This window comes from Prionailurus viverrinus, chromosome C1, assembly GCF_022837055.1.
Source record: "Prionailurus viverrinus isolate Anna chromosome C1, UM_Priviv_1.0, whole genome shotgun sequence".
In the NCBI taxonomy this organism is placed as follows: Eukaryota; Metazoa; Chordata; class Mammalia; order Carnivora; family Felidae; genus Prionailurus; species Prionailurus viverrinus.
This window is the reverse complement of record NC_062568.1, coordinates 77,264,045-77,291,725: the sequence shown is the minus strand read 5'-3', so window position 1 is coordinate 77,291,725 and position 27,681 is coordinate 77,264,045. Positions and strand designations below refer to the sequence as shown.

At 42.1% G+C, this 27,681-nt stretch overlaps 1 protein-coding gene across 1 annotated transcript in view; it reads left to right on the top strand.

Moving 5' to 3' along the window:
* Positions 1-27,681, top strand: part of KIF5C (kinesin family member 5C) — a 164,532-nt gene that overhangs the window by 96,494 nt on the left and 40,357 nt on the right. The window contains exons 12-18 of the mRNA XM_047872713.1: positions 5,887-6,062; positions 10,844-10,912; positions 12,841-13,047; positions 15,132-15,278; positions 21,695-21,883; positions 25,154-25,271; positions 27,482-27,558. Of these exons, the coding sequence (XP_047728669.1) occupies positions 5,887-6,062; positions 10,844-10,912; positions 12,841-13,047; positions 15,132-15,278; positions 21,695-21,883; positions 25,154-25,271; positions 27,482-27,558 (983 nt within the window). The remainder of the gene's footprint in view (positions 1-5,886; positions 6,063-10,843; positions 10,913-12,840; positions 13,048-15,131; positions 15,279-21,694; positions 21,884-25,153; positions 25,272-27,481; positions 27,559-27,681) is intronic.

Genomic DNA, 27,681 nt, shown 5'->3' with positions numbered 1-27,681 from the left:
CTCAGGGCATGCGGGTGCTGGCCAAAGGGGAGGCCATGCCCTGTTTTTACAAAGAAGGCATAAGGAGAGCCACTCCATTCCTCACAGTGCCAGGCTCTTTGGGTTGCAAGGGACAGGAATGACCCTGCTTAGCTTAAACAAAACAGGAAAGCATTAGAAGTCTGTGGGTGACTCCCAGAACCAAAGAACAGCCGAGGAACCAGGCTCACCCGGCAAAGCTGGGGCTACTCCAGAGACTCAGGCAACAGAGCTCTTAAGGGGTCACACCTGGCATGACTCCCCTCTTGAGTATTTTCCCCCTTCCTCGAATTATATGGTTGAGACCCAGACGCCCTGGGAGAGAGAAGGGGGATACTGTGGGGGGTGGTGTGCTTTGGTTGAGGAAGCCAGGGCCCTCTGCTTCTCAGGCCTGTGTCTTCTGAGCAAACCTGCCTGCACTGGAAGATGTAATTCTTCACAAGGAAGTTGCGGTTCTGAAATGAGAATGGGCGTTCAGTGACTGGAAAACACCTGTCTGCTACGATCTGCTAGTGACATCTTGTGGGCTGAAATCGACTGACAGTCCTTTGAATCTGGAAGTTCTGCTGGCAGCTTCAGCCTCAGGAATTTTGTTCAGCCTACTTGCTTAAGGACAGATAGATGGAGTGGGCAGTTGCCAGAAGCAGGATTGTTTTTTTCCAGTTCTGTTGTTTGTTCATCATATGCATGGAAAAGACTTGAACAACCCTATAAATGGGGATAGACTTAGAGAGTTGGATTCAGAGTGAATTATGGCTCCCAGTTCACCCTGCAGCCATCTTCCAGTCTATCCAGAAGATTCTTAATGGGGAGGATGGGAAGAGAGGGCTGAAAGCCCAGGGCTGTGACCCTCGGACGGGGGATGGGCGCACAGTTCCACGCGCAGATCCCCCCATTGCTGCGGGGTCAGTCTTTACACATGCCTTCTTTTCTGATACTTCTTTCAATCTTGCCCTTTAAAAACCGGTCACATTTTACAAGGGCTTAAGCCAGAAAAGGAGGCCCTGAAAATCCAGGTGTCGAGGGTGCAGGGAAATGACCCGACAGAGAGTAGGACACCTCTGCCGTGTCTCTTGAATGATTAAATATAATATTAAGTAACAGAATGGATGTAGATTTACCCCATCTGCTGAAGTCATGCAAAGAAATTATTTCATCACAGCCTGGGAAGGCGTGGAAAAATCGGCAATCTCTAGAACAGATTTGTTTTCCAAATTTAAAACCTGCCAGGCCAGCAGGCTTGGTTTCCTAACTGGCTAAATCTGTAACGTGGAGTCTGATCTGGGGCTTTGTGGGACTGCGTGGCCTCCGTAGCTGGGATACAGTTTGCTCTTTTAGCAGTAGAGATGTCGAAGATGCTGTCCAACCCCCCCCCCCCCCCCCCGCCCTGGACTCCTGACCATCGCAAAGGTTAGCGTTTCATTTGAGAGATCCCATCTGTTAGGCTCTCTTCCTTCTTTTGAGAGCACGGCCAAACACGAGTAGAAATACTGCCCGCTAAGAGAATGGTGTGGGCTAGTCAAGAGGTCAGGAATGTAAAGAGATTCTAGAGTCCTGTGTGACCAGTTTATTATAAAATTACTCTAGAAGGGATTAGAGAATGTCTTAAGCTGCTTACAATATTTTTAGGAACTAGGGTGAGAGATGCTATTTGTGTGCAAAATAATCCCATAAAGGAATGACTTTTTTTTTCTTTTTTTTTAAACCACACATTTATATAATGACATCTTGTAGCCAGCTGCTCTTACCCATCTGGTAACTTAAAGATTTCCTTTTAGTTTCTTTGATATAGAAATTACCTACCATTAGGTCTGCCACTGGGCCTCTTTAATTGGTACTAAAAGAGAGCACCTCCTTTGCCAGATCTGCTGTGGTTTCTGATGGAAGCTGTGAGTGACCAGCAAATCTCTGCCCCTGGAGTTGCAGAGAGAATGCAATTACCTTTCTATGTTCTCCAGAGGCTTTAGGGACTCAATTTATGAAAAGGATAACTAGCTCGTTGCTATTTCATGTGTGAAATTTTAATGAATTACTGGCAGTCTAATGGTTTTCTTCTTTTTTTTTGAAAAAAACAAAACACTAAAAAGCCTGTTTTAGAATTTTTAACTAATAGCCCTAACGAGTATTTTTGATCAGTCTGTCATTCTTGTTTATTGCAATTGATGGATTTTTGCTTTTTTGTAGGAATGCGATTTATGCCCTCGGGGGGTTTCATTTTATAATTAAAATGCTCTGCAAACCTTGTAGGTGTGCTCTAAGCGAATGCTCCTGTGTACACACAAATCTTTTTAGTCCTTACAGGTAATTACATCTGACAATAGGAAATGCCAGAATGCTTATTTAAAGAAGGGAAAGGATTCTAATGGAAGTGGGGGGCAGTTTTCGTTGTAAAAAGTCTGATGCTTTACAATATTATAAGCTCTTTCCCTATAGACAGCAGGTACAAAGCCTCAGGGGATGAACTAAGAGAAATTTGCTTTTAATGCGAAAAAGGGAATAAAAATAAAAATAGATGCTCATCTTCATTTGGTGGTCCTTTTCCGGTCTCCCACCACCAGATTTCAGGACATTTTTTTTTTCCTCCAGGGTTTGTTTGCAGCTGTCTGCCTTGTTACAATCAGTTGTTCCGTAATCACCTCGTGGGGGCTTCTCCAGAGACTCAGTCCACTGCAGTGCAGGGAATATTCTCGATTAACGTGGTGAGATTGCCATGGAGACAGATTGCCTAGTGTCAGGTCTCGCGTAGTGTTGGGAATTTACAACCCCCAGACGTGTTTGTGAGCTGGACAGTGTAGTTACCAGGGACACTTCTGGAAGTCATTTTCTCGGTCCTTTGAAGGGTAGCAGTGTTTGGGAAAACCAGCTCTTGGTTCCTCTCCAGGCAGGAGCTGTGCTCTCCCACAGATGCCTGCTGCTTTTGTTCCTGCGTGTTGCTGCTTTGTTCTTCTCGGCCTGAACGGCTGCTGCAAAAAATAATCCTGACTGCCTGACCTTTGGAATATAAACTGGGAAGAGCGCCTTGTTTAGATGTAGCTTTGTGGGGGATATGTTGATGCTTTGATTCAGAGAATTGTTCAAGACAAACCAGAAAGTCTGCTATAGGTTTCAAATATTGTTTTAGTAATAATAAAAATAAACCTGAAAGGGACTTTTGTAGCTACATTGTGTTTTATTTTTGGAACTGAGCTACAGCCACAAAGGTATTGTGAAGACCTCAGGAACAGTAATCTCAGAATAAGTAAAAATAATTTATCTGCAAAGCCTGGAGAGTTGACAACTCTTTAGGGAGAGGAGGAGATAAGAGATGGACTTTAACCATAATACCTTCAGCGTTTTTTCACATATACTATTTTAATTAAATCTTTAGAACAATGCCGTGTCAAAGGTATTATTATTATTTTTTCTCCTTTACAAAAAGCAGATGAAGAGGTTAAGCAGGAGATGGGCTGGTGATTAATTAGATCAGTTAAAAGGTGCAGTGTGGCTCAGCGTCCCAGCACAGCACTGGAGATGTTAATGAGGTTTGTTGATTACTTTCAGGGTGCCTCGTAGCAGTGTTGGTTGTTTGCTGAACTGCTCTATTCTTGGACCCCTCTGGTACTTAGTGATGCTGTGATTGCTTTAGGGTCACTTGCTGCTAGGTTATAGGGGTTCATCCCTGGCTCCTACCCACTCAGATGGATCAAAACATACCCTGGGCGGCTCCTTAGCACACCCCAGCCTCATAGTGGCACTGGCTCTCGGCCATGTGGAACCAAAGAACACAGGGACTATGTCTCTTCCAGATGTGTTTGTATCTTGCGTCTGTCTTGGGGCAAGTTGGCGTAGGATAATAGGATCATATTCTGGCTGATTTCTGGTCTAGTACAGTTAAGAAATTCACCATCATGCTTAAGCTGGAAGATTAAACTTATGCCATACTGGAATGCCCTGTTGACAAAGTTCAGAAGGTAGAGCTGAAAAATTTGAGATACGGTCATAACCCAAATAGGAGAAGGATTTACCAAAGTGTTGGTGGTAAATTTCTCTGGAGAAGGAATAGAATTGGGAGGTAGGGGTGAAGGAGGGCTTTAGAGTTTTTGTGTATATAATCTATGGTTAGACAAAGATATATTTAAGTAAAACAAAACAAAAAAGTCCTTAGGAACTAGAATATGGTACTGCTTTGACAGCCTGTGGATTTAGCAGGCTGTAGAGAATATAGATCCTTTAATTGGATGAGGTCCAGTCTGCGCACTGAGGTCGTTGATGGATGTTTTAAACCAGGAATTGGAACTGAATGAAATATTGATTTGGTTCAGGTTCAGTTCAAAGGCTACTCTGATATTCTGGTTTTGTTTCAGGTCAATAATTTTAGAAAAAGGCATAGGTACAGTACAGTCTAGTTGAGCTTTAGAAGGAAAAAGGGTTGGCTCAGTTTCTATTGAGCAAAGGAATTGTTTATTCCAGGTTTTGCTTCAAATGGGACAGGTGAAATCATTGGATGTTAATTTTTTTTGACAGGAAAGTCTTCCTACCATTTTGTAATTATCAAGGGAGATAATGGAACCTGAAGCAGCAAAGCTAAGCCATCACAAAGCGTTTTGTTTATGTTGAGGTAAATGTGTGCAGTGTTCAGGTGGCTTTCTTGACGCATGATGAATACTGTTCATGAAGCCATCGATTAGGGGATCCAGTTCTGTCTTTTATTATTTATTTATTTATTTTTTAAATTTTTTTGGAGAAATTATTTCTGTCTTAGGGCAGTTTTCCTGGGGACTTTCCACCAAATGCATTTTATGGGCTGAGAACTGGGTGAGGCTTGGAACACTGCAGACACTCAGTGATTGTAGCAAACTGAGTGTGAAGTTGATGGTAAACACTGTGATGGAAAAGTATGTTTGGTTTTGCTTTGCTTTCCAAAAAGATGTTTGAGAGACTCAGTTGGGCCACATGGTTTTCATAGAATCCTTTTTCTGCGGCCTGTCTTTGCAAGGTTATTTTCTCAATGGGGTGGCCACTGACCAGCTGGAGAACTTCACTTTTCCCCTCAATTTGAGTTGTCAGATTTGGTAATGCTGCCTCCAAAGGCCTCAACAAAAGGCCATTCTGTAGATCGAGAAGGGCTGTGTGCTACTTTGCAAACTTAGAAGTGGTAGGCAGGGTCTCTGCACGATATTCTGGATTGGCTGCTTCTTTTTTTCTTGGGTCTACTTGACATCATAAGAAATTATTCTATTTGAACTCTCCAGATGAGCCAATTAATTCTGACCTCCTAGGGGAGAGGATGGTAGTAGGATGTGTGTTTATGCTATGTCAGTCAGAGCTCCTGGGTCCAGGGCTACCCTGGTTTTCTCCTTCAGATTCAGGGACTCTCAGATTCAGAGGATTATGGCCCTGCAGTGTTCTTGTCAATAGTGGTGAATTTGTTCCTTGATTTGGCTGTTTCTCTTAATGAAACGGTAACCTAATTAATTGGTAATTAAGATACCTCAGAGGTCTGTTTCCCTGTGAATCAACCACTACATAAAATATGAGTCTAGTAAAGCCCCAGAATATTCCCCAACAAAAGGAAAGTGTATGCAAAAAGTTGTGGATGTCATTGCGAGCTGGATTAGTTAGGAGCTTCTGTAGTTGATGGAGCCAGTGTACTTAAGTGATGCATCACAAGAGGGAGTATTATATAGTCCTCCTCTTCCTTAGACTAGTTTGGCCAATTAACTACAACCTTTCCTGTCAAATAGAAAGAACACAAGCGATGACTCTCTACAACAGCTCTTTATTGTGTCCTCCACGTCTTTTCATGGGAGTGACTATTTTTGGAATTCTTCCTGTAGGGTTGCATGCTGAATTTCTTCAATCCCCAACTCCTCTCGTTGTGCTTTGCAGGAGAAGCTGTGCCTGAGGATGAACAGATCAGTGCTAAAGACCAGAAGACCTTGGAGCCCTGCGATAACACCCCCATCATAGACAATATTGCTCCTGTTGTTGCTGGCATCTCTGCAGAGGAGAAAGAGAAGTACGACGAGGAGATCTCCAGTCTCTACAGACAACTGGATGATAAGGTCTGTAGCTGAAGATTATGGTCCTCACTCTGGTACAAAGATGAGAGGTGGCGGGTTCTAGACTGATTAGCCAGAAGCAGCTTCAAGCCCTGTGGGGGTGCTGATTTAGGGCTCCGGACTGATGTTTATGCCTGTCTTCCTAGTATCTACCCTAGCTCTTGATTGGGCAGACTCAGGGAACCTAGTTCATGTGGAATGGAAGCTTTTATGGAAGTTTGATTGGAAGACTAGAGAGTTAGTCTAGATAGACAGAGTCTTCACTTCTGGACATTATACCGGGGCTAATCACTGCAGGAGAGTGGGGGTGGTGTAAGCGTGCATGATCTTTGTTTCATTGTCCCTTCTATTCTTCTCTGGGCCTCTGCCTCACCTCTTGAAACTCCAACAGTAGTGCCAGCTATAGGGGCAGGGTGGTGGCTCCTCAAGCGAAATGTGTGCTTTCATCATGCAGCTCTAAGGCCCTGGGTGAGGAACCAATGGTCTCGGTGTGTGGTCTGACAGGTTTCCTTTACTGGTAAATCTGTTTTCAGGGGCATACTCTTGAACGAAGTGGTTTGAACACGCTGGTTAGGGATGTCCAATTTTATGGTACACTCTGGGACTCAAGTAGTCATGTAAATGCACAAGATGGAACAGAGGAGAAGAGGCCTTGGAGAATGCTGTGCACCATTAATCCCCAGTGAAGGTCGGGTTAGGGATCCCAGAGGCATAGGAAATTAAATTGATGTTTCACGTGATCTTGGCATATTGCCCTTGGAATATTCTAAATCCTTTCAGTTCATTTCATCAAGGTTGCTGGTATTTTTAGTCCAATTTAATCTTTTCTGTTGTGGTGCAGCTCAGAGTGTTTGGGGACACCTCTGGTTTGTCTGAAACAGCTTTATTATGTTAACATTGCCATTAATCTTACCAGCCTGTCTATTCTGAGTGAGGCTCCGTCTGTATCTGTATCACCTTTACAAGCAGAATGTGAAGCTAGTTCTGCTTATCTGTGACCCTGGGAATTCGCATTGTGACGACAGAGTTAAACTGGGGGACCGTACCTTTTTGGTAACCTATTTAATGAGACATTCACACCCAAGAGAGCTGGGCTAATTGCCCTTTAGGTGCTTGACACACTGGTATCCTTCCATTTCTAACCAGATATTATTATGCAAAACCTCAAAGTCAGAGAAAAAGGAGATCAATAGTAAGTTAACAATGTATGCAATTTCTTGATTTCTCCAGAGAAATGCTATTGTTTTAACATACGGTGATTTTTTTTTTTCATTTTAGAATTGATGGGTTCATTTTAGTAATCCCCAGAGAATTTTGAATGAGGGATGATGACCTGATTCTCTACTCTGTTCTCTATGAATAGACTCCTGTCATGGTTGGAATGGGGATCATTCACCTTGGTAGCATGAGCAAATTTCATTGATCTGAGAGAGACTTTAGAGTCTTAAATGCAGCTCCTGAAATGTAGTGATGAGGACTGGGTCCAAGTGAGGAAAATGCCATGCCTTGGGGCTTTTTGGTTGGTAGCTGGCAGAGCTGACCCTGGAGTTTCTGCCCCCTGATGACCAGCCCAGGACACTTCCTGTTGTATTATTTTCCGATGGCGTATGCTTTGAAGACCCTCAAACACACACATTTTGAGGTTAGCATTTGTGGTCCCTCATAGGGGGTTGCTGAGATCGGAGAGAGCACTGAGCTCCTTAGCCCTAGAGGGCACCAAAGCTGGTGGTTTGACCTTAGTGACTAGCCGTGGTCTGCCTCATTATGTCTTTATCAGCCATCATTGTTATTTGTCCTCCTCTTAAAAGTTCTAGAAGGTATTTCATGCTTCTGATGAGATAGGTGGTTTGATACTTTGGAGAACACATACGTTGGAACATGGCATCTTCATAGATTATTGAGTGGTAGAGCTGAAAGCATCTGGATCCAGATGAGAAGCTAGCCCAGGGTGGTTATGTGACTCCCCCCAAGTTCACATTACCTGCAGAGCAGGAATGAGGCTGTGTATCTTCTGGCTCCGAGTCCTGTGGTCATCCTGTTCGGTCTTAGCCCTTTAAACGAGGGACTTGTCAACCCTAATCATTTAGGGTTTAGAATGTGGTGGGAGAAAGGCTACATGGTCTCCTCCCAGCTGCCCCCTCTACCCCTCTGTGCTGTCTCTCCAAGGGTCTAAGGACAGGTACTGTCCAAGGCAGTGCTGTGTGATGAAAAAGCATACACTTTTGAGTCAGACCTGTGTCTTAATAATGCTGAGACTTGGGCCGATGAACAGCCTACCCAGCTGAAGTTTTCTTTCTCATCTTCAACACGGGCTCATATCTGTTAACACCCCAAAAAAGTTGCAGTGGGAATTAAAAGTTTCTAGTGTGTCACAGTTGCTCAATAAATAGTTTCTTTCTCTTCTGGGTTCTGTTTGCTTGAGGGAGAATCCCACCTTATGTGGTTTCAGAGGTGGGGGGTGCAGAGATGAGTTATGAGCAGACTTAGAAGATGAGCAAGTTGGTGTTGGCACTGTCTCCTTTATTCCTCGTCTCCTGCCATCCTCATGCTCTAGTGGAAATGTGTGAGAGGAGTTCAGTGCAAGTAGAAATAGAAGTTGAACCTCATTTCACTGAGTACCATTACAACAAAAACATTTTTATAATTAAAGGTGGCCAGTGATGGGCTGACAAGTCACCATTTCACATGTAAGAAAATCCAGGAACAAGAATATTTTCTGAAAAGTGCTTTGAAATCTGTTGCGTATGGACTAGCTCTTAATAGTCAGCATCAGACTGAGCACGTTCTAAGAAGTGCACTTGAATGTGTAGCTGTGGACTGCACGGCACATTGTATTCTGAAAGTTTTGAAAAAAAAAAATGTAAAGATCAATTCCTTGGAGAAGTTGCCTTAACAAAGCGTTAAGTGTAGTTTTGGAAATATCTCTGGTACAAGTGATTCATGTCCTTATAATGTAATCCTGTTCTTCACATCCTTCCCAGACGGCCTAGTGGCCCTGAGTTTCTTACTGTACCTCAGAAATCACTGCACCTGGCTTGTCACCTGTCGGGGAGGAAGGCTGCGTCTTCAGGCTTTGAAATGAACACAGTGTGAGAACAAAGGGCTGGCTCCACCGTTCTGCTTCTCTTGTGATTTATATCGCTTGTAGCCATTGCTTATGTGTCCCAGGGGAAGGGATGGCAGCTCCCTGATGTTAAACTCCTGGAGTCTTTTATGTTAAGTTGTTTAATATTTATGTGCCAAGGAACATAAACACAAAGTTGTTCCTGGTAACTGACACTCTTAAGTTTATAAAGTAGAAGAGAAAATATGCCCTACAGAATAGTCTCCTAGTTGTGCAAGTACCATTTTCTGGCAGTTTCACTCTGGTGTAATTTCCCTAATTCTCCTGCCAGAAACCGAATTTGGGGAGGAGAGTCATGAGTATTTTGTTGAACCATTAAAGAAACATTGATGTAAAAAGTTCAGTAGAAACGGGGTCTCCCCAAACAGGGAAATAAGACCAAAAGATGTTCTACACAAAGGAAAACGAGATACAGATCCTGTAATACTGATTTTAGAATTTTCTTGCTCTGTGGAAAGCATTCGTCGTGATGCTGAGTCAATCTGATTTAAATGGAAGCATAGACACGGCCAAACAGCCTAGAGAATATCCTGTGGAAAACTAAGGTCCTGCGCGCCAGGCCCTTGAGTTCACCCCTCTCACCTCACCCCCGGAAAAGGCGGAAGGCTCAGTGCAGGTTTTCATGGGCTGCTGTGAGAACGCCTGGGCCACACCTGGCACAAAGAGCGACCCCATAATACCGAATCTGACTCTGCTTGGGGTTTAGACCCTGGAAGTGTTATCCAATAGGATTTCCTCCTGTGTTTACGGGAGGCGCACTTGGGAAGCCAAGTTGCTCTTCACATTTGCATCTGAATTCATGAAAATCTTTGTAGTGAAGACTGAGCTTCCTGCTGTTAAATGTTGTCTGCCCGCTGCTCTGCCCACACTGGCTGGCTGGTGTCTGGGAGAGGCAGAGACGTTTGCGCTGGGCAGTGAGAGGCGGACAGCTCTGGCTTTTGTGGCAGCAGCACCTAGTGGCAGAAAATGAGAGCTAGGGAAGCAGATTTGTCCGTGGGCAGATCATTTCCCACTTCAGTGACAGGCGGGAAAGTAAGCATTAACTTTCTGCATCCCCCACTTCCTTCAGTGTTTTTGTTTTTTTCAAGTGGTAAGAAAATGAACTTCTAATCAAGGGGGAGATCTGCTCATGCTGAAGATTAATTCTCTAGTGAATGTTTTTCCAGTGACTGTAAGTAAGAGATTTGAAGTGGAAATACTGGTCTCTCCTACCGATCATGTGGCAGCATTCCTGGTCATTGATGTGTTTGACGAGATTTGGAACGTGAATATATTACAGTGCAGATGGTTAGAAATTCACTCCCTTATTTTTTCTTAGCATCTTTGAATTGGGAGGGATAGCTTCAAAGTCCTTTCTGATTCCCAAACCCTGGATCTCTGACTTCTGGATGAGCAGGAATTGAGTTGAATGTGTAGGATATTATATATCCCAGAGTACCCAGATGTTTCATCTGCTGAGAAAGGCGGAGAAAGGAGGTACTTTAACCAAATCAGGACCTCAGAGTCAATCTCTCATCTATGGGGGAAGAATCACACCATTCCCTTCATCTTATTAGCAAGCCTACAGCTGGCGTCCTGCTATCTGACTGTCGTCGGGAAGCCAGGATATCAAAAATGACATAACTAACCCCAAAACATTAAACATGATGTTTCGTTTCAGGATGATGAAATTAACCAGCAGAGCCAGCTGGCTGAAAAGCTAAAGCAACAGATGTTGGATCAGGACGAGGTAAAGAATGCAATAAATTTTTTTTTTTATGAAGTTCTCTTATTACTCTTTGTTGTTGACATTTGTTCCAGAAATTTAATTTGCACAGAATTTTTTCAAAAATCATTGAATCATGTGGACATTTCTTGGTAGATTTCCTTTGAATGCCTGTTAAAAGCTGAGTTTAGAAAATGAATGTCTGACTTTGTAGACCTCTGAGGTTTTGAGAGTGCATAGCTGGTTGCTACACTTAGTCTTTGAAGAGCAGAGATAAAGGAGTTCTGTGATTGGACAAGGACGATTCTAACTCCTCATACCCAGCGCCTAGCACTCCCATTTCTTGCTGTTTTAGTTCTTTTCAGCTTTGCAAATCAGCCGGCTCAGGTCTTTGATATATACTGTGTTCTTGTGCTACCTTGTAGGAGGTAAAAAACCAAAAAACAAAAGTAGAGATAGAGGGGAGGAGAAGGCAAAGAGGAAAGGGCTCAATTAGTATGTGTTTGATATAGTAAAAAGGAGGCAAATTGGTTTCAGTCTTTCCCTGGATGGTGTTGAGTTCTCCAGTGAATGTCCTTATTACGTTGTGTTTTGCCAAGTATTTAACAAACAGGAACCCAAACAAATGATAGATAGCCAGCCCGTCAAACATAGATGATTAGTTTCTCTTGCTGAGGACCACCTAAGTATTTTTTCTCTTTTGTGCTTTAGGGTACTTTCTGCTTTGTTGCAAAAGTGCTACGGATTGGATTACATGATACAGTTCCAGCAGGTGGCTTGAGTTCATGTCCGTAGTCCCAGCCTTCCCATAGACCTAATTCTCTCTATAACCATTCCTTTCTCTTCCTCTTTGCTTCCCTTCATCACTTCAGGACAATGATTATACCACCTGTCCAAACACTTCCCTTGGCAGGGAGATCATCTATGCCTTTGCAGTCAGACCAACCATATTTAATTGATTTTCCTCTTTTTTTTTCATAATTAAAAGAATTTTTTTTAATTTTTAAAAGAATTGTTAACATTTATTCATTTTTGATAGAGATAGAGCACGAGTAGGGGAGGGGCAGAGAGAGGGAGATACAGTATCTGAAGCAGGCTCAGGGCTTCAGGGCTTGAACCCATGAGCTATGAGATCATGACCTGAGCCAAAGTTGGACGCTCAACCAACCGAGCCACCCAGGCTCCTGAATTGAGTTTCCTCTTGCCTGTAGTTGAGTTTTTCATCTGCTCAGTGTCTCCTGCCTTCTTTCTCCCTTTTGATTCCTTTGCATCTCCAACTTGGTACAATTGCCTATGATAAACTTCCTTGTTGTTACATTTAAAACTCAGTATTGTTTTTCTATACAGCCAAGGCAATATCTGTTCTGATAGGAAAATCAGAAAACACAGTAAGCACGAAGATAATGGAAATATCCACAAGCCTACTCATTCACTTTTAACTAATGTGAATGTTTGGGATATATTCTTCTATACACTCATGATCAGTATTAAGAAAAATTGGCAATTGTTTTATGCTGTTTTGGTTGGCTCTGAAATGGACCTGTTACAATGTGAAATAATGGTAACGTTAAAAAGCCAAGTGGTATTATTGTCATCCTCAGAGATGATTCCCTTCATTCTTTGTTCACCATTTGGAATAGCCAGCCAGCCACAGAGTAGGGTGATTTTTGATGTGTTATCAGTTCTTTGAGTGAAGCCTACCTAGCTTTAAAGTTAAAGAAAAAAAAAAACAAAACAAAAACCTAAAAACACTAGAAAGAAAAACAGATACTTGAAACCTCATGCTATTTTTTTTTTTTTTTTTTTTTTTTGGTATCTGTATATACAGTAAGGTTTCTAGACATCCTGAGCATCCTATATCTGTTTTTAAAGTTACTTTATTTTGGAGTGAGCCCAGAACATAAACACTTGAACATTACACTCACCAGTTCTATGCCATCTCATTTCCCCAGCTTTTGGCTTCCACAAGAAGAGATTATGAGAAGATCCAGGAAGAACTGACACGTCTCCAGATTGAAAACGAGGCAGCCAAAGATGAAGTGAAAGAAGTTCTCCAGGCTCTGGAAGAGCTGGCTGTCAATTATGACCAGAAGTCCCAGGAAGTAGAGGACAAGACCAGGGCCAATGAGCAGCTGACAGATGAGCTGGCCCAGAAGACGGTTGGCACATTTGTGTCTAGGGGGGTGGGACTTTTCCGTTGCTGTTCCTGTACTTATGTTGGTGTCTGTTGACAGACACTATATAGGAAGGCAGTTGGCAGAATGGTTCTTTAGTGTTAGATACATTCTCTGAAATCCTCCAATAATTGAAATGGTAGTTCGTGTAGGTGACGTTTGTATACACATCCCCGAACTGCATATTGTTTCATATCCAGGGGATTTATAACATTAGCACGGATGCCTTGTGAATAGTCAAGAGCATGCAGACTTTGGAGCCACAAAAATCCTTGTTAAAATTTCGACTTTATAACTATTAGGCCTTAATGAACACAAGTAAACTTCATGAGTATTTGTTCCCTTATCCGTTAATAACATACACCTTTCAGTGACAATTTGTATAAAGCACTTAGCACAGACCTGTGCATATGCTACAGTACCAATAGATAAATCTCAAAATGTTATATAAACAAGTGAGAGTAGGTGACCGAAGGAAGGTGTGGGTTTCACTCTTGTTTGTACCCTCCTGATGGAAACTCATTCCTTCCACACAGTTTCTTGTCCTAGCCTAGGACTGATTGTCCTGGTGTGTTTGTCATCCTGTTTTACATCAGTGCTTCAGTCTGCATATTTCCTAAATTTCAGATTCTCCCAAAGATGCCACAGGTTCTGCACAATGAGCTAGTGGCAGCAGGGACAGGGAGCACTTGGTGACGTGGCTGGTGGCAAGATGTTTCCATTTTGTCCTTTTCTACTTGGAAAATGGGTGGTGGGAAATCGAGTGGCTCTAACTGGCTGCCCTTGGCACCTTGGCCCAATGGCCTGCTATCATAGGATTGTGCCTAGCCTGCCTTATGGAAGACTTCCAGTCCTCCCAGGCAAGGGGTAGCAGTTGGTGCAGGAAAGCTCTAACCTGCTGACTGTACAGCTGATGGAAAAGGCTCCTAACTCCGTATATTCAACTGCATGAAGGAAGACGTTTAAATGGCTTTCCAAGATGTGAACTATTGCTTCTGTGGGTTTTAAAAACAAAACGAAGTAAGTGGTGGTGACAAAACCAAAAAAGAAATAGAAAACAAACCAGAAATCACTTAGGAAAGGAGGAGGCTTAGATTTTCTCTGCTTACTCTTTTCTACAGGATTCTTTAATTAGTCCTTCATATTATTTGCTTCTCAAAATGATGGAACATTTTCCATAATAGGGTCCTTATTTTCTGCCAAGCCAAAGTATTACTAGACTGGTATGGGGTACTATTTTCAGTCAGATCATTAAAAAGTGCTCTAGGAAAATAGCTGCATATGGAAGAATTTCATAAGTGTCTTTGCATTGACCTCCACAGCTCTGAAATTTAGGGAAATTATTTTCTTTGCTGGCTGAGTTAATACCAAGACACCAAAATATGACTATTCTACTGATGTTGAGAGTTCGTTAAGTTCGTTGTAAATATCTACCTTCTGGTAACATACACGAGGGATGGGAAAGAGATGGGTTGTTAATGTTTGGCAATAAAATGGAGCTACTGCTATATGTTGAGACGAGGACTTGACTCATTTTAAAAAGAGATGAGAGTGTTCAATTCAGCTTCACTGTGAAGGTTAGAAAACTTTTCATAAGTTGTTTTCTAAACTGATGAATGTCTCTCTGGGCCTTCCAGACCCATCTCTTACTGCGAAGTTAGATGGGGATCTGGAAATGGCCCAGGGAGCAGGTTGGTTTGGAAATGGGGGTGGGGTGTTTGCAGGTATGTTTGGACCCTGGAAAATGAGGACCAAAATGGAACATCTTGTGGGTAGGAAGATGTGATCACATGCTGTCAACCTAAGGGCTCCCTTTGGGCTTTATTTCTTAATAACTTATTTCACCACCCCAGAGATTGTCACATGATATGTCGATGCAACGTACCAGGCCATGACAAATTCTCCTTTTTTCTCAGAGAATGCAGTGTTCCACTATAGTTCAACTTACGTTGAGATCGCATGAAATGATAAAAGAACTCCATTCTACATTATGTTGTCATTCTTTGTAGTACCGTGGGTATGAATTGATGGGCAGCTCTTTTAATTTGCTGTTAAAATGTGTTTTTCAGACTACATTGACAACCACACAGAGAGAGCTGAGCCAGCTACAAGAGCTTAGCAACCACCAGAAGAAGAGGGCTACTGAGATCCTGAATTTGCTGTTGAAGGATCTGGGGGAGATAGGTGGAATTATCGGCACCAATGATGTGAAGACTGTAAGCCAGCCCTTCCTTTTGCCCACCCCCCCCCCTCCCAATCCGTGCTTATAACGTGTGATCCTAAGCAAGCGGTGTCTGTGTTTTATTCTCCTAAGTATCTAATGCTCAGTACAGTGTTTTGCACCTGCCACCTACTTGTTACTATTTGAACAAATGAACCAAGGGCTGAATGAATGACTAAGAATGACTGGGTTTGGAAAAGAAGAAAAAAATTACCTTTCAAGTAGAAGAGATGTCTTCAAATTTTGGTTGGCTTTATGCAAATTGTGTTATTTCTCAAACTTATATGCCAATGTCACAGAAGTTTGGAATTGGATAGGTTAAACAACACTTCTAATCTCAGAATTGTGTTTCTCTTTTTCTGTGAGAACCCAGCAGAATGAAAATTCCCCAACCAATTGGTATGAATTAGGAAAGCTTTCAGCTGAAAGTAATAGGATTCTAACAGTGGCTTAAAAAATAAATCCACATTTAATTATTCACAATATGAGAAGTCTAGAATTTGCTATTCAGGTTGTGATCTGCATCGCCTGGGAGTTTGTTGGAAACTTGGAGTTTGTACAGACTCTCAAGCCCACTGCAGACCTACTGAAATTAGAATCTGCATTTTAACAAGATTGTCCAGGTCATTCTAACCTTATTAAAATTTCAGAAGCAAATTTTGGTCCAGTGTCCCAATGATGTCAAGGATTCAGATCTTTTCTTTGTTTCCTTTCTGCTTTTGTTAGCTTGTTACCTTTTTACATTCTTAGAATTTTGTCTCGTGGTAGCAAGATAGCTGCTATGGCACCGAGCATCGTATCTTCGCACAACCACATCCAAGGCAGGATGGGTTGAAAAGGCAGCCAGTTTCCATCCAGGATGGAATTATATCCCAGAAGTCCCTGATAGATGTCCCCTTATACCTTACTAGCCAGAATTGGGTTACATGGTCACCCCAAATTGCAAGGGAGGCTGGCAAACAAAGGGAAATAGTATTGCTGTAATTGGCTTCAACGAACCGTGATAAATCCCCTGGAGTTGTGCACATTGGTGCTACTGACAGCAAGGAGTAAGGGAGGTGGGAAGAATGGGAGTGGTATGAAGTTTTCCATGAGCCAGGAATAGAGGGACAAAAGAGCGTGTGTAATGTTATCAGGCAAGAATGGTTAACAATTGCCGCGGTATAAGGAGATCGAGATTTTAAAAAATGGCTTTATTAAGGAGGTATAATTGACATAAATTAAGCTGCAAATATTTAAAGTGCATAGTCTGAAAAGTTTTGACATATTATACGCTCATGAAACCATTACCAAGTAAGATAATAAGCATATCCATCACCCCCAAAAGTGTGTGGGACTGTTTGATCTAATCGTTATGCTAAAACCACACTGTTTTGATTACTGTAGCTTTATGATAATAATACAGCACCTTGTACAGAATAGCCATTGATAGCTGTGGTGGATTTTGGCAAGCCAGAGAATAACATTATATTGTTTAATGTCTACTTCACAAGGCCCTAAAATCAATTCTTTGAGGTTAGCCCTTTAAAAGGCTGAATTCTACCTCAGCCTTTATGGGCACACTCAGGGTTTGAGTTGGGATTGTTAAATACTAGAAAAGGCTCCCCAGATTCCTTCTGTTTATAGACATTTCTGGGAAACATAGAAATCCCTTCTTAGATGACATAACAGATCTAGGCTTAGAGTATACAGCCTTTTGTAAACCTAATCATTCTTTCATAGAACCTCTCTTGTAACTGCATATCTCATGAATCTTTGCAAATGAATCTAATTTTAGCACTGAATTCTCAAATACTACAAGATTAACCCTATTAAGACCCAGTTTGGTGATTTTATATATGGGGATTTAATTTTTAGAAGCATGCTGGCTTTGGTGTTGAGCTATAAACTTCTGAGATTTGGGTGATTAAATGGCCCTTGCGATATGAAGGTGGAATTGATTTATGAGAAGTTGGTGCCTGCTGCTGATAACGATAAGGGAAGATATTTTTATGCTAAGTTCTAAAATAGAGCTAATGAGAAATGCTAATGAAATCAAGAAGTGTCTGGGTGCTTCGGCATTAAAAAAAGAGTCCTTACCTTTGGGAATCTGAAGTATGATTGAGATTATTTTTAAATGCTCAACTGGATGTTTTCCGGATATTTTTGGATTCCAGACATTGGATGCCTTAGTTAATTTCATTGATAACTAGTTATTTTCATTGATAACTCTCACTCAGAGAGCATCATATTCTTAATCATTATGAAGTTTGTTTTTTCTTACAGTTATGATTTAATCATTAGGGCAATGAGAGCTAAAGGGGAGGGGTTATGGGACTTTGGGCAATTTCACTTCACTTCTTGAGGCTTCACTTTCCTGATTTGTAAACTAATGAGATGAGCCCACATTATCTTAAAGGTTGTCAGCTCAGAAATGTCATGAGTTATACATATATTTTTTAAATCTATATTTTGGGTATGGAGTATTGGTTATGAGTATTCAACTAAAGTAATTCTTTTATCTAAAACAATGATCAGATCAGGGAAAACTTTGTCAGTGATCCTGTTTTCTGTTCCTGAAACCCTATTCAGTTCCCACAGTCCCTCCTTTTTTTTTTTTTTTTTAGTAATTTTTTAAAAATATTTATTTATTTTTGAGAGAGAAAAAGACAGAGTGTGATTGAGGTAAGGGGCAGAGAGAGAAGAAGGCACAGAATCTGAAGCAGGTTCCAGGCTTGAAGCTGTTAGCACAGAGCCTGATGCAGGGCTTGAACTCACCAACTGAGAGATCATGGCCTGAGCCGAAGTCGGACGCTTAACTTACTGAGCCACCCAGGTGCCCCCAACAGGGTCCTTCTGGTCGTACCTTGGGATAAGGGGAAAAGATGTCCTCACTTTAAGAATACAACAGGCTCAGACAGCAGGGAAATAGAAGAACCCACATTTATCCAGCTTAATCATGTCTTCAAACGTTTTTAGAGTTCAGGCAATACTTTGTTTAGTCAGCAAAATGAGACCAACAAATGATGCCATGAGCCTAGAGTTGACTTTATCTGGGTTTATTAGTGAGCTTCCTCTTCTTGTCTTGTTTACCAGGCTTTCTTTAAAACAAAGATTTCCAGAAGTCTAACCACACACCAAATAGAAAGTTGAGGCAGATTAAATGAAAGGGATTGGATTAACTGCCAAATTTTCTTTTGACTTTGGGTCTGGGGAGGTGGAGATGAAGAATTTTAAGCATCAGGGACCCTGCTATGGCTGAGCAGAGAGGAGGATAAATGCTCCAGATCCTGGGCCTGATCAACCCTCATCACCAACAGCGCCACTCCCGTCAGCCTCTTCAACACAGCCTTGGGTCTGGAGGGTCCAGGGTTTCGGGGTCCCAGCCCCCAGCCAGAAAGGTGGCCCCCAGGAAGTCTAATGTCTCCAGTTCCCTCCTGTCCTTCAAGCTCTCGGAAGCAACCGCTTCCAGCCTTAGCTGTGTACTGCACTAACAAAGCAAATGGACATTTCTGGGCATTAAAAAAAGAAGAAGAAGAAGAAGAAGAAGAAGCAAAAAAGGACTTCTAGTCCCATTCTGACTCTTAGGTGTTAGAATGTGAACAGTCACCTCACCTACCTTTTACTTGGCCTTGAGATGGCACCTTGCGTAGTCACTCCATGCTCTAGGGACCTGGAGTGGCGGGTATGGAGGTGACTTCTAGTAGGCGGGCAGGCAGCATCTCATGCCCATGTGAAGGCAGTCTTTTCTTCTGGATTAGTCATCTCTGTTGGATCATGCAGTTTAGTGTGTACTGTTGGAGTCATTGTCAAACCCAGGGGAGAGTTATAAATAACACTTCTTGATTCTCCTTTTTTTTTTTTTAATTTTTTTTTTTAACGTTTATTTATTTTTGAGACAGAGCATGAATGGGGGAGGGTCAGAGAGAGAAGGAGACACAGAATCTGAAACAGGCTCCAGGCTCTGAGCCATCAGCACAGAGCCTGATGTGGGGCTAGAACTCACGGACCATGAGATCATGACCTGAGCCGAAGTCGGACGCTCAACCAACTGAGCCACCCAGGCGCCCCTCTTGATTCTCCTTTTTGAAATAACAGTGTACTGGGCTTACTGAAAACTTTACATTTACATGACTGAATATATGAACTCTTAAGTGGCTAAAACAAAACAAAACAAACAAAGCAAAAACAACAAAAAGACAACCTGATAGTAAAAACCATTTGTTTGGAGTATTGTTTGTTTTTTGTTTTGTTTTGTTTTGTTTTGCTTTGTTTTGTTTTGCTTTGTTTTCATCAGACTTAAAACCTTTTAGACCTCCTAGGACAAGAGTGGGCTCCAGAAGTTATGGTTCTGGTTTGGGGGGAAGAACATCCAGCTTTCATATTGGAGGAAGCCTATTATTGTATATACTCTTTTACTCTTCCCCAGTGCACACATCTGGGCATGGAGTATACAAAGTGTCCTCGTCTACAGACAGAGCTGGAGAGGAGGAAGTGCTTGTTCCCTTCCCAAAATGCCATAACTGTTGGTTCAGTGTTTTTCCATGAGAAGCTGGTGTAGGTTGTGAATTCCACATGAAAGAGATAGATGTTCGCTTACCTTTCTGGTAAGCTGGACCACCTGGTGGTCATAGGACATACCTGGTGAGGCTCAAGAACAAGCTTCTCATGTCTGCTCCACGTTGGACCAATCACAAAGGCACAACAAAACTGCATGGAAAGATTAGGGGTGTTTCTCATCCGTTATCTCCATGCATGCTATTGGGTTGAAAAAGTAATGTGATGAGGAATGGTGTTGGTAGGCAAATCATTATTGGTAGTCGGAATTATAATTGGCTTAGCAAGAAACTCCATTAAAATAAGATGGTAGATAAGATTCTAGATTTTCGTTCTGTTAACATAGATTCTGCTTCGTGTTGATTGACACTGGAGTCATTTAACAAATACTGTTGTGGAATTCCTAGGGGAAGGTTGACCCCAGTTTGCAGGCGTTGACTGCTGTCTAGTATACTTCCTCTCTGCTACCAATTTTCAGGACTGATACACGAGTCCATATTCTAGCTCTTAAATTTTCACTGAAAAATCATCATATGATGAGTCAATGACAGCAATACTGACAAAAGTAGGCAGTTGTACTGTGGAACATTAAAACCATAGTTGGAATCATTGTCTTTAGAACCAATTGAAGCCTCTATTTGTGGGCTGGGTACTGGACAGCTCTCTTGTTTTCTCCTGAGGTGCTAGGATGCCCTCTGGTGGTTAAACAAAATATGCACACAGTTACTTTGCTTATTTGGTCAATTGCTCTTCAAGAGCATCTTTGCCTCTCTGCCAATGAGCTTCTATCCCAAGTACCTTGCTTCAGTTTTTGTTTCCAGTTGAGCTCTGAAACTCAGACACCAAATATGAGATCGTGCAGGAATGCTGGCTGTCAGAATCTATCTTTCTAAAGGTGGATTCAGACTGTTAAATTCTCAGGTAATTTTAAATAATGCAAACTAAATTCTTGTTTCCTTAGAAGGGGTAGGCACAGAGGGGCGCCTGGGTGGCTCAGTCGGTTAAGTGTCCGACTTCAGCTCAGGTCATCGTCTTGTGGTCCATGAGTTCAAACCCCGCATCAGGCTCTGTGCTGACAGCTCAGAGCCTGGAGTCTGATTCTGTGTCTCCTTCTCTCTCTGCCCCTCCCCTACTCAAGCTCTGTCTCTCTTGCTCTCAAAAAATGAATAAATGTTAAAACGGGGGGTGTAGTCACAGAGATGGAAATACTGATTGGTAGTAAGTGAAAAGTCATGTAGGAAAACCTTCATTTGGTAACAACACATTCTTACTAGCTTTTTTTTTTTGTTTAATTGAAGACTATATAGAAAATCCTTTTTTGTTTCAACAATTGCTTATAGAAGCATATTCACGACATTATTCTACTTCTCTGTCTGAATAGCAGACTACAGAGAACATAACTGAAATTTTTATTTGAGTTCTTATAGGGACTCAGAGTCCCCTTTAGGAACACTGGTGCTTGTAGTTATTCTAGAAATGTAAGGTATAAGACATTGAATGGAATACCTCATCAAAGTTAGCTCTTTTTAAGTATTCAATGTCTTTCCTCCGATATCATGTCTTTTATCTTATAAATTAAATGTAATCTAATTTTTTTATTAAGGATTCATTGATTAAGGATTATATTCAGTAGAGGTTTTTAAGTCAGTCTTCCCCGAGGTTTCAGAAAACTTGGGGGATACACACACACACACATGCACACACAGTGAACATACAAGTAATTTTTAGTGATCATTTTCAGCTTGTGGTCCTATAATTAGGGATCCTTAATCAGAAATCCAGAGACATGTTGAGGATCCGTGGACAGATTTTAGGGGCCCCATGAAGCTCTGGAAATTGTAGGCAATAGTTGAGCATATTCCTTCCTGTGCTCAGTTGGCAGATGTGAACGGAGTCATTGAGGAGGAATTCACCATGGCCCGCCTGTATATCAGCAAGATGAAGTCGGAGGTCAAATCCCTGGTGAACCGCAGCAAACAGCTCGAGAGCGCCCAGATGGACTCCAACAGGAAGATGAATGCCAGTGAGCGGGAGCTGGCAGCCTGCCAGCTGCTCATCTCCCAGGTAGGTCACCCCTCTTCCCCTTATGTCACTCCCTTGACCTCTTGAAATCTGCTTCCTCTGTGCTCTTACTGGGACAGTACACGATTGGGTACACGATAGGGATAGTCTGTGGACTTTGCTTTATGTAAGACTTGTCCATGGCCTCCCCAGGCAATGAGAGCCCAGGCTTATTCTTAAGGCTAGATTTTGTTGTCTGAATTGCACGAATTCCCTTCAATCCCTTTTTAAAGGATGTGTCTACATATCCCTAACTATGTGTGGATACAGAGGTAGGTAGGTAGAAATCTGTAATGAATGGATGAGATTGGATAGAATCTAAATCTCCTATCACCTAAGGCAACATTGCTTCATCTTTTAATCCCTACCACAGGTCCAATTTAATATGTGAAAACAGAAACTGTTGCCACTACTGCTATTATTAATAATAGTGGCAGGTAACATTCTATTGAGTGTTTACAATGCTCCATACACTGCACTGAGCACTTTACATGCATTATCTCACTTGATCTTTAAAAAAATCCTGGTGGGCAGGTTTTATTATTATTTTTCTTATTTTTCAGATAAGGAAAGTGAGACTCAGAAAGATTAAATATATTCTGCCCAAACTCATATAGCCAGTGCAAGGCAGATCTGGGACTCAAACCAAAGCTTGTGTGAACGCAAAGGCTTGAAGGGACTTTCAAGCCCCGGGGCACGTTTCCTCTGCCCTGGGAGTAAGACTGCTCTTCTTCCCACTGGAATGCCATTTTCATTTTAGGGAGGTGGTTTCAGAAGGCGGCAGTCTAGTTTCTGGTCTGCCACTGATATCTGAGCTGGGTGTTTGGGGTTTGAGGCTTCTGTTGAGTGGTATAGGGAGAGCTGCTCACTGCCTTACACCAGGCATTAAAACAGCTGAAATCATTTGCAGGAATCTGATACCAGCATGGAGTGGAGCATCAAATAATACTGAGAGGCAGACAAAAGCATACTTCATTCTGGTATGCTTGTAAACACAGCAATATGTAATCATAGAACCAGCTCTAGCCGCCTCGTGTCCCGCCATAGTAATCTAAGAGATGCAAATTAACGCATCAAGTTTCCATTTTATAACTGATGTAATAAGCAAAAATGTATTGAAAAGATTATTTAGTGCTGGTGTGTGATAGTGAAATTTATGTACATTGCTGAGAAAAGTATAATTGGGTCAGTCCTTTTGGAAAGCACCTTGGGAATCAAAAACCATACAAATGTAAGTCCTCTGGTGCAGGAATTTCACTTACGGTATTTTCACTGATAATGAAAATGCAAAAATTTTATTTTATATGTTATCATTTCCTGATTAAAATATGAAAAGCCTGTATGGAAGATGTTAGGTGCAATGTTACTTACATTATAATAAAATAAAATATCCAAATACCTATTGATAGGCTGATAACATAAAGTTGCATGGGAGAATGCTATGTAGCTCTTACAAAGAATTTATGAAATTCAGCCATTTGAAAAGTTTAATTATATAAAGGTAAACGAAAATGAAAATGAAGAGTTATATTTATGCTTATGCCTTGCAACTTTATACAATATGCATTCATACAGTTAAGATCAGGAATAGTCGGTAAGTTAAGAGTGGTTTATGGGTGAAATCTTGCTGGACTTGCTTTATTTGACATTTTTATGATTTAAAAAACTTGAGAAAATAATAAACGTTAGGGCATGATATCCAGGTCACCTGTTACACTGATAACATGTGATTTTGGAAGGTCCCACCCCTAACATTTGGAGACGAAGGCAAGAGTGCAAATCGAGGTCCCTCAGTCTGCACCCTGCTGTCTCCTCTTTTCATCTTGACACACCAGCTTCCGTGTCTAAGTCCCTTCTGCACTGTCTGTGAACTGGTGAAACTGTGTCACTGTCAACTCTAATCTGTATAACTTGATGACAGAAGCTGCAGTGTCAGCCCTGGGAGTGGGCTTTAGGGCCACTGGAGTAGTGAGTTTCTGCATTTCCAGTACCCAGAGTGTGGTCTAGAAGGAGACGTGGGTCCTACATGGCATACCCCCTTAGCCTACAGACTCTTGGCTCAGTGGAATGAGTGTAGCCAGAGGCCAGCCCACATGGGGTGCTCTAAAGTATGGGGCTCAGGATTGAGGGCTCAGTTGCCCAGGTCTTAGAGTGACATTGACTTTGGGCATATGAGATCAGAGTCAAGAATATTTGAATGTTTCAGTGTTACAGGATACCTACGTTAGTGCTTTCTACATTAGCGACCAATGCAGCTTTCTTTTGGGTGCTGCTTTGTAGTCTCTTACAATTTACACAAAGCCAAATATTCAATCATTATTTCGTGGGGTAGGTAAGACCTTGGCTCTTTATTTTCTGACACGATCTAAGGAATCTGACAAAATATTTCCAGCTAAAATGCTATCATCTTCTTCGTTGACACTCATCCTTTTCACCAAAAGCTACACTTATAACATGACTGCTCCACCTGAGTCCATTTCCCAGAGGTTATTTCATTAGATTAGAGCTCATTCTCCAGGGTTTTCCTTCCTTAATGTGAACACTGTACATCTTGAGGGAGGAGTATCTACCTATTTCCATCTGCTTAGAAGGGCCAACTGTCTTTATTCAGTCAATGAGCTCCCATTCATTCATTGGTCCCACTAATATTTATTAGGTATCTACTCCATACCCTCATGGAGCTAACAAGTAAAAAGAAATAGATAAGTCATGTAGAAGTTGGGTGCTGTAAGAAAGTGTTGGGACCTGAGTGATAAGGATTCTGGGAGGGTAGGCAGGAGCACTTCCTCAGGAGAGGAAAATGTAAAATGCAAGGTCCCCGACACAGGAATTGGTGTGCTTGAGAGACAGAAAAAGAAAAGACACAATGTTTGAGTTCCGAAGACAGAATCCACAGGTGTTGGTTCAAAGAATGAAGCCCTCTTCCCTACACATTTTCCCAGTCCTTTCTCTCTAGCACACTCTGTTTTCTACAAGGAGACAAACCAGCTTGGATGTTGGCATCTCGCTTAAGTGGATGGTGAGGAGGGGGATGGCCATCAGAAGGGTCTGTGAGGAATGGGGCAGAGAAGCACAAGGAAGAAACAGAGGACTGTGTTAGTCTGTGATCCCAAATCCCAAGCAGAGGGCAAATATGCATCCTTTGGGTGTTGGTACTCCTAAAAGGGACCCAAGAACTCCTCTGTTGCATTTTCCCATCAGACAGTCCCAGGAAAGTCAGGATGGCAGTTATGGTCACTCATGCCTCCTTTATATCTATTTGCTTATTTAAAGCATGAAGCCAAGATCAAATCCCTGACAGATTACATGCAGAACATGGAACAGAAGAGGAGGCAGCTGGAAGAGTCCCAAGACTCACTTAGTGAAGAGCTGGCCAAACTCCGAGCCCAAGGTAAATAATTGACTACTTTACAGGTGTTGAGCTCTCTACCCACATCAGATACTCTCTAGTTGGCTGAACTCATGATGTTTAGTTTTGCTCAATTACAGCACTTCTAGATCTACTGAAAACAATGGAATAATTGTGGGGTGAGCAGAAAGAAAGAAAGAAAGAGAAAGGAAGAAAGAAAGAAAGAAAGAAAGAAAAAGAGAAATATCTAGAAGACTGCCCCCACACAATATTTGCTCCTCTTCCCTTTTTTCCTCAGTCCACCCTGCTTCCCGAGTCAGAATCCTCTCTCTTTTCTATTTCCTGCCTCCAGTCTGTCACCACGGCCTGTCCATTTGACCTGCCAGATGCTTCTCTGCTTCTGCTCATCTCTGCCTTCATTTTCACCATCCTCAATCCTAATTAAGAGTTGTGGCTACATCCATCTACGGACAGTCCCACCCCATCTTCTCCTGGCCAGCCACCGTGTTGCTTCCCAGCGGACTATTCTAAAATCACTTTCTATCTTGTGCCAGCCCCATGCCTGTGCCCCTTCCATGGTGTCCCGCCGCTCTTAATATAAGGTCTGAATTTCCACCAATGGCTACCTTTACCTTTATCCTATGAACAAGCTCTTCCCTTTGCCAGGCAGCCTTCTGATACTCTTTGCTTAGGGAAGTGCCTGACACATAGGAAACACTCAAAAGATATGAATACATAGAAGACATTCAAGAGAGGTAACTAGAAATGCAGAAGCCAGAACAGGATTAAGAATGTATGCATTGCAGTGAAATGGACCACACGTACTATGAGCTGCAATGAAAATTGTTAGTCCTTTGAGGAAAGCATTTTGAAAACAAATATTAATAATCGTAACACTTTTTACACCTTTTGATCCTCATATCTCAAATATTCATTGCAGAATTCCTTGTATTAGTGGGGGGAAAGAAAAGGAAAGGAAAGGAAGCCACCTAAATGCCCAACAGTTAATTGAGCTACGGTATGTTTTTTAACAGAACACGTATTAGGGGTGAAGTATGTGGAGGCTGTACAGCCATGCTTACGATGCATCCTTAAATTAAGTAAAGATCATAATATGCAATCTTATCTTCACTGTGGTTATAGCATGTAGGAATCAATGGATGCTTGTGTTCCAAGGCCTGTGGATTAATATTTAAAACAAAAATGGTTTTGATAGGGTAATAGGATTGGTGATGATGCTACCCTGTGTTTATTTCCCTTATTGTTAATATAGTCACTTGCTCAGTAAATACACTTTGTTTCAAATGCCAAGGCAAATTTAAAAAGATCAAGAACATCCTCACCCCCGCTATGACCTTGTAATGTTTTCTTCATGTGATAATGGATGAATGTTAGAGACAGAGTGTTCCCCCTAAGACTTCACACAGAAAAGAACTGTTCTCTCCTGTAAATGACTTCTGCAGTGGGGCCACTGAGTAGAAATAAAACAGGGGTGAGAAGATCTGAAATAAAGTGGAGCAGACTAGATAGAAAGCATAATGACTTGAAAGTCACTGTTTTAAACCATTTTGCTCCCACCCGCCATCCCACCTCAGCCTGCCATGGTATGCTCAGGGAGTGGTCCTAAAAGCAAGAATAGGCTGGGCTGGCTCCCCCTGGAGTGTGCCATGCAGCAGCCCTGCCCCAAATATGGGGCTTTCCTGTTTAATCTGGAGAGTATTATTTTATATTTCTATTTTCTCTCTTCTTAGCCTTAGATTATGTTTACCTGCTCTAGATTCTTACAGAATAAACAGCTTACCCATGGGAGGTAAATTAGCTCTTTCTGGAACTCTAATAGTGTCATGAATCCAAATGCCACTAACATTCACATGGTGCTTTGTGATCTACATAGCAGGTTAATGTGTACTGCCTCGGGGCTTACTCACTGAGTCCAGGTGGGGACCGGTTGTCCGAGGTGTGAGGTCATAACCGGCCAGGTTGGTTCTGACCTAGAGTGGCCCACTCCAAGTTAGCACCTGTCCCCGATAGTCGCCCCTCCTGCTGGAGCCCTCCTCAGCCAGAAGTCCTCCTCCCAGTCTTGGATACATACCATGGGGTGTAGTCGGTGATGTAAGCTCACGTTTCACTCCGTGGCCATTCTTCCTTTTTTTTTTATCTTTTTTTTTTAAGTTTTCTTTTTTTTTTTTTTTAACTTTTGGATGCGAGTCCTACCAGTTAAATCTTAAATCATCATTTAAAATTCAAAACAGAAAAAATGCACGAAGTCAGCTTCCAGGATAAGGAAAAGGAACACCTGACCCGACTGCAGGACGCCGAGGAAATGAAGGTGTGTATGCCACCCCTCCCATGGAGCCCAGCACGCATTCAGACCGCACTTTCTTGTTCTAGGGAACTCTGTCTCCTTCAGAGATGTGTGCGGCAGTGCGGGACGGGGAGGGGAGTGGGGGTA